The sequence below is a fragment of the Pelophylax lessonae genome (assembly GCF_965119305.1).
Source record: "Pelophylax lessonae genome assembly, chromosome: 7".
In the NCBI taxonomy this organism is placed as follows: domain Eukaryota; kingdom Metazoa; phylum Chordata; class Amphibia; order Anura; family Ranidae; genus Pelophylax; species Pelophylax lessonae.
The window spans coordinates 17,658,582-17,666,095 of NC_138774.1; the positions used below are offsets into that span (position 1 = coordinate 17,658,582).

At 46.6% G+C, this 7,514-nt stretch overlaps 1 protein-coding gene across 2 annotated transcripts in view; it reads right to left on the reverse strand.

Moving 5' to 3' along the window:
- Positions 1-1,530: 1,530 nt before the first annotated feature.
- The window catches only part of OCRL (OCRL inositol polyphosphate-5-phosphatase), a 194,325-nt gene continuing 188,341 nt past the window's right edge, over positions 1,531-7,514 (reverse strand). For both annotated transcript variants that reach the window (XM_082263610.1, XM_082263609.1), the window contains 2 exons: positions 6,882-6,993; positions 1,531-1,713 (listed from right to left, as the gene is read on the reverse strand). In XM_082263610.1, coding sequence (XP_082119736.1) covers positions 1,589-1,713; positions 6,882-6,993 — 237 coding nt within the window. In that variant the 3' untranslated portion in view covers positions 1,531-1,588. The remainder of the gene's footprint in view (positions 1,714-6,881; positions 6,994-7,514) is intronic.

The following is a 7,514-nucleotide window of genomic DNA, read 5'->3' on the forward strand; positions in this document are numbered from 1 at the left end:
AACGATGGGGCCAACTCCTCCCAATGACCCCAACGATGGGGCCCAACTCCTCCCAATGATCCCAACTCCTCCCAATGACCCCAAACGATGGTTCCCAACTCCTCCCAATGACCCCAAACGATGGGGCCCAACTCCTCCCAATGACCCCAACGATGGGGCCCAACTCCACCCAATGACCCCAACGATGGGGCCCAACTCCTCCCAATGACCCCAACGATGGGGCCCAACTCCACCCAATGACCCCAACGATGGGGCTCAACTCCACCCAATGACCCCAACGATGGGGCCCAACTCCACCCAATGACCCCAACGATGGGGCCCAACTCCACCCAATGACCCCAACGATGGGGCCCAATTCCACCCAATGACCCCCCAATGATGGGGCCCAACTCCACCCAATGACCCCCAATGATGGGGCCCAACTCCACCCAATGACCCTAACGATGGGGCCCAACTCCACCAAATGACCCCAACGATGGGGCCCAATGACACCAATGATGGGGCGCAATTCCTCCCAAAGACACCAACAATGGGGCGCGTTTCCTCCCACTGACACCAAAGCTAGAGCATTGTATATTCCCACTGATATCAGGTGGTTTTCTATTCCCAATGGACACAGTCTGACCCCCCTTAATCCTGAAGGACAGTAAACTTGCCCTTTGTTTAGAAAGTTTGGAAACCCCTGCTAGAAAGCACTTTGGGCAGTGGGCAGATTTTTTTACAAAGATGACAGCAGCAAATGACAGAAGAGCCAAAGCCTAAAAAAAAAAATAAAAAACGCAACTTCTGGCAGATCATTTGTACCATTTCTAAGTCTTACATTTTCTACAGACAGTAAACAGCAAATTTAGAATTCAGACTGAAAACTGGTGTTCCGCTATAACCCATAAAAATTTGTTAATGTGACGAGGAGGAATAAATGGGACTGACACAAGCTTTGGTTTGCTGCTTCCTCTAGAGACCGTGGTTACTGCACTGAAAGAAGCCAACAGCGCAGGCTGACGTGGTCTCGGGGGTTGGGAAAAGTGAGAGTCAAGCCACACTGTAGGATAGAGGTAAACACGTAATCACCCTAAGAAGCAGAATCCAAGCACAGACATTGAATAATTACTATGAATAATAGCCTTCATGTGTTCTTATAAATTGAAAGATATGGACCAGGGAGGAGTCACGTCAACTACTCGAGAGATGATTCTGCAGAAAAGAGCAAAAGGGCACTTAAATAGGAAAGAGCTATACACAGAACTTACAAAGACCATGGCACCAGTGTGTAGAGTTGAAAACGACAAAAAAGGTGAGGACCGAAACGTCCAAGGTAACGCATGGAACGCGTCAGTGTTATACAAACTGCAGACATCCCTGTTCATGTAGGAAAAACTTGACACTTATGTATAGAGAGGTCGTAGGGCTTCTTCTGCTCCTATCTATGAGGTAACCAGAACCACCAATGGCTTGAGTGAGGTTTCCTCTCCTGTTACTGATGAGAATATTATATCCTCTGGGAGGGGGGCCTTCGGGGAAGCAGTCTGGAGTCAATCATGATGTCCTCTCATAGAGGGGTCTCTGTAACGGCTCCCGGAAAAATGGCTCACTCCTCATCGTTCGCCAGCAGGAAACCCAGGATGAACGTAATCCCCCTCTGGCGCTCGCTCGCGGTCTGTTTCCCCACTAAGTTGGGTGGGGGCCGCAGCAGGAGGCTTGTGAACACAGTAGCTAAAAGCAGAACAAAACACATGTGTATTAAAGACGATGTAGGGGATGAGCTAAATAGTTAACAAATATTACTTTAATCATGAATCAGCTGTTTTTATTTTCTTCCCTGTGAGAATAAGATTAAAAGAAGGGGGGGGGGGGGGCACCAAAATGCAGTGTCAAAGATGGAGACTACCATCTCCTGGGCTGCCTGGACTGCTCAAGGAAGCTTGCAAGATGGAGAAGAGCCACTGACCTTCAATATATGATGAGCGATCTTTGATACGGACATCCTATGAAACTTTTTAATCTTGTGTCAATACATTTTATTTTTAAATACTGCACTTAGGTGGCACCCCCCCCCTTTTCTTTTATTTTTATTCCCGCACTCTAAAGGATGGCAGCCACTTACTTCTGTTGCAATTTACCAGACATAGGAGTAAGTCACACATGTGCAAGTCACAAGCAAGTCTCAAGTCTTAGCGCCGGTTCACATAGGAGCGACGCTACTTTCAGGGGCGACCTCCGAGATCGCGGTGCGAGCAGCGCGCCGCGACCTCGGAGCGGCCGCCACGGACTTCATAACATTGAAGTCTATGGCGGTCGCCTCCTGGTCACCCCAAAGAAGCTCCGGACCCTTTTTCTAGGTCGGAGAGACTTGTGTCGCTCCTATTAGAACGGGTCCGCAGCTTTCCTATGGGAGGCGACCTGCGGCGACCTGTGAGGCGATCAGGTCGCCTCACAGGTCGCCCTAGTGTGAACCGGGGCTTAACCTTCAAGTCTCAAGCAAGTCCCAAGTTACTGTGGCGAAAAGCAACCAAGTCAAGTCGAGTCCCTGCTAGAAGTCAAGCAAGTCAAGTCATTTATTTTGATCAAGTCACAAATCAAGTCAAAATACTGATCTACCCCAATTTTCACCTTTAAATCAGTTAAAAGTCAGGTTTTGTTTTATTTTCAACAATAACAAAACTGCTTAATGCTTATTTCTTGGCATATTAACCACTTGCCGACCGCTCACATGGAGCGTACTGCGGCAAAGTGGCTTGTTCCCGTCCAGCGACGTAGACCTCCTCCCCCTGTTGGTCGGCGCTCGCGCGCCGCCGGAGGCGCGCTCCCGCTGTTTTCATTCACAGCGGGAGTCGGGCCAGGGGAGGAGCGGCGGCAATCGCCGCTGCTCTGCCCCGATCGTCGGGGAATCGAGTGCGGAGATCCGCCTGCTTGTGTAAACAGAGCGGGCGGATCTCCTAAGTGACAGGGAGTGACAGATTGGAGTCTTCAGCATAGCTGAACATCCAATCTGTCCTTCTGTCACTCAGTCACCTCCCCCCCCACACGTCAGTAAGCACCAGGCATACATTAATTCCTCCCTCTCCAATAAAATTAACCCCTTCACTGCCAGTGTCATTTTTACAGTAACAGTGCATATGTATAGCACTGATTACTGCAGTAATGTCACTGGTACCCCCAAAAGTGTCAAAAATGTCAGTCAAGGGTCCGATCTGTCCGCCGCAATGTCGTAGTCCCGCAAAAAAAATCGCAGATCACCGCCATTACGCATTAAAAAAAAAACACCAAAAATGACAGAAATCTTTCCCGTAGTTAGTAAACGCAATAACTTTTGCGCAAACCAATCAAAATATGCTTATCGTGATTTTTTTTTACCAAACATAGGTAGCAGAAAACAAATTGGCCAAAAATTTTAAAAAAATTAGATTTTTACATTTTTTTGGGGGGAATTTCATATAAAAAAAATGTTAAAAATATTGTTATTTTTTCAAAATAAACGCTCTTTTTTTGTTTATAGCACAAAAAGTAAAAAGCGCACTGGTGATCAAATACCACCAAAAGAAAGCTCTGTTTGTGGGAAAAAAAGGACATAAATTTTGTTTGGGTATGGCGTCGCACGACCGCGCAATTGTCAGTTAAAGTCGCACAGCGCCGAATCGCAAAAAGTGGCCTGGACGTAAGACAGCAAAATCCTCCGGTGGTAAAGTGGTTAAAGAAACACTTTGAATGCCAAAACAGCTCAAAATCCTTCGTCCAGTCATGTTTCAACACCACAGTCACTAAAAACATGTTAAGTATTTCCATTGTTAAACAGCCAGTGTCCTAAAAATCAGAACACTCCTCTGAATGCCTAATGTACCCCCAGCCACAGAATACAAAGTTCTTTGCTGTCAGGTGAACGCCTGTGGGCTAATTTTTGGGGCCTGTACTGGCCGACACTTACCTCTGTATCCTGTGACTGCCTAATGTACCTCCAGCCACAGAATACAAAGTTCTTTGCTGTCAGGTGAATGCCTGTGGGCTAATTTTTGGGGCCTGTAATGGCCGACACTTACTTCTGTATCCTGTAAATGCCTAATGTACATCCAGCCACAGAATACAAAGTTCTTTGCTGTCAGGTGAACGCCTGTGGGCTAATTTTTGGTGCCTGTACTGGCCAGCACTTACTTCTTTATCCTGTGAATGCCAAATTTTTCAGACTGGAATTGAAAATAAATGGGTCTGTAAACATTCCGCTAAATTGTGGAACGGATGCGGACCCATTTTATAGACGTGTGTATGGACCTTATATGTATTTGACATGTATTTACCGGCTGCTGTCAGTTCTGGCTGATTTAGAAAAATAAAATATATATTTTTTTGCTGAAAAAATAATAAAAAAATTTTATGGCAACTTTTCCAATAGCAATACTTCTGGTATGTCAGTGTCCATGTTGTGGGACTATTTGTGCACAGCTAGTAAGTATTTTGTGGCTGCAAATATGACCTGGAGGTTTTTCATGTTCGCCTGCCATTAAAATAAATGGGGGCCGCTGCGAATCTGCGGTTCACGAACATTTGAGCGAGTTCGCACGAACCGTTTGCGAACTGTCCCGGCAGATGTTCGTCTATCACTAATAACAGGCACATTAATTTTAAGAAAATGCAAATATTTAATAACTTAAAAAAGTAAAGTCATTTCGAGTCATATGTCTCAAGTCAAAGTCAAGTCTCAAGTCATGAATACCAAGTCAAAGTCAAGTCGAGTCTTTTATTAATTTTAGTCAAGCAAGTCTCAAGTCCTCAAACTGGTGACTTAAGTCAAGTCATGTGACTCGAGTTCCCCACCTCTGCAATTTACATCTTATAACCTATAAGGACCTGATGCACCCTGTAGACCACATATGTCAAACACAAGGCCCGCGGGCTGAATCTGGCCCTCTAGGCCTTGTCATGTGGCCCTCGCACCCAGTTTTTCAGCGGAAAAACTCTATTCTGCCACCTCCAACTTTCACACTCCGCTTCCGCTCCCTACAATGTGAGGCAAAGCCACCTGCAAAGGGAGGTACTAGAACCAGGCAAGGTAGGAGAAGATGGAAGGAAGCTTCGAGGATGGGGCTGGTGTTTTGGAGACTGCGCATAGGGCGCCCCTGCACTCTGTGCACAGCACACCCCTGAACTTTGTACGTAACACACTCCTGAACCCTGCAGTCTATGTGTGGAGCACTCCTGAACCCTTCACTCTGTACATAGTATAATCCTGAGTTCTACACTCTGTACGTAATGCATTCTTGAATCCAGCACTTTTTACGTATCGCACCCCAGATACAACCGGCCCTTTTAAGGCAACCATACTGCTAATGCGGCCCTTGATGAAATGAGTTTGACACCCCTGCTGTAGAACCTTACAGACTTTTTAGAGAACTTATGGACTGAGCTCTATGCCCTCTATATACAAAAACTTTTACAACTGCATTGGAATTACACTAACTGGCTGGGTACACAGATGGTACACTATGTGCCAGAATATCCTGATCCCTTTCTTTCCTCCATCCTTTTGTTTTTTCGTCAGGGGCTCGTCATCTGTCATGTAGGTCCCAGTAGTGGTCCATTTGTTATGTGAAAGTTTAGAGGGGGCGGTTACAACTTTAGAAATCCACACCCTCTTTCTATCTCACCTCTACTGAGAGACGTGGCCGCACCTACTGAACAGGCACACACCTGAGCAGTAAACAAGTTCAGGCACTGTGCTATTCCTGTGCAAACAAGTGGAAAATACAAAAGTGGCATGGCTGGATGCAAGGAGAGGTGTTGGAGAGGGCTGTGCCCCCCACCCATATTTCTATTGTGCCCATTGAGCTCCTTCTCACATCCCTGTACTCCACACAGTCTGGGCACAGGCTGCTCAGCCTCTCCCCCCTCTTCTTTCTCTTTACTTTTATATTTTGACACTTTCCCCTTTTTTTTTTTAAATCACTTTTATTCCTTTTACAAGGAATGTTAACTTCCTTTTTAATAGGATTAGGGCATGATAAGTCCTCTTTACAGGGAGATCTGGGGTCTACAAGTCCCCAGATCTCGACTCTAGGCTTGAAAGCCTAAGATTAAAAAAAAAAAAAAAAAAAAAAAAAAAACATGATCTCGGCTTCCCAGCCAAAGAAACAGCAGTGTTTACATCTGCTGAGGCCGGACGTGACATTAAAAGTCATAGAGAGGACCTGGGACCATCTGGTCCTTGTTTACATGGCTCGAGTACCGGAGGTGACATCGATCCTGTCCTATAAGGGCATAGAGATGATCGAAGCCCATCTTGCCATCACTCATCTCTATGAAAAAACCATAGAGACGCTGGATGGTTCCTGGGCTCAGCGATCGGTAATGTTAGCCTGGGAAATGGCGGGAGGAGGGGTGGCACCTCTCCCGTTGCTTCTAGAAGTGATCCCGCAGAGAATCCGCCGCTGGGATCACTTTTATTGCAAAGCTGGCCACTTAAGGGAAAGAATGATACCGGGGTTATGGCATCTAGCTGCAACCGAAACCCTGTCATTTAACATCAAAAACATGATGTACATTCCCAGTTAGATGGTCAGCAAGTGGTTAAGTCATCTGCAGGCACCTTTAGATTAAGGAAGTTTGGTTATAAACAAGCCTTAGCCGTCATTTTAAAAGATTCCTACAAGCGTTATTACGGTATTTACAGAACAGAGAAATGTGAGAATCTGCTATCATCCTTTCTATAGCTAAGCTTTTATTTTATATAAAATCTGGAATCTTGCTTTAACAATTCGTAAGGAACTCCATATTGCATCCGTCTTTCCTGCTCTATGCACATTTGCTGCGTGGACGGAGGTCTGGTGTCACACCAGAGCGTCTCTTCTAGCTGACTTTCTGAGTAAGCCTGGGCACTGTTATACAATTCTTACCAATCAGGCTAGCAGTCAGATTGTTGTCACTAGTGTACTTCAGCAGCTCTCGAAGAAACGCCATTAAATATCGGAAAACATTCCGGTGTGATCGTGATAACTGGGAAATCACCTGGGTACAGAAAATGAAACCATGGTCACCGAATTCACAGACACAAAGTAGAAAACAAGATGGTGAAGGTAACATGCATGGTGTCATACTACCTGTGTGTGCATTGTACAAGGAGATTTGTTTAATGGAACACGCTGAATATAAGAGGGAGAGAGAGAGAGAGGGCAGGAGAGGAAGAGGAAGAGAGAGGGCGAGGGGAGGGCGAGAGAGGGCGAGGGAGGGAGAGGGAGGGCGAAGGAGAGGGAGGGAGGGAGAGGGCGAAGGAGAGGGAGGGAGGGAGAGGGCGAAGGAGAGGGAGGGAGGGAGAGGGCGAAGGAGAGGGGGAGAGGGAGGGAGGGAGAGGGCGAAGGAGAGGGAGGGAGGGAGGGAGGGAGAGGGCCAAAGAGAGGGAGGGAGAGGGCGAGGAAGGAGAGAGAGAGAGCGAGGGAAAAAGAGAGAGAGGGGAAAAGAGAGAAAGGGGGGGAAAAGAGAGAAAGGGGGAAAAGAGAGAGAGGGGGAAAAGAGAGAGAGGGGGGAAAGAG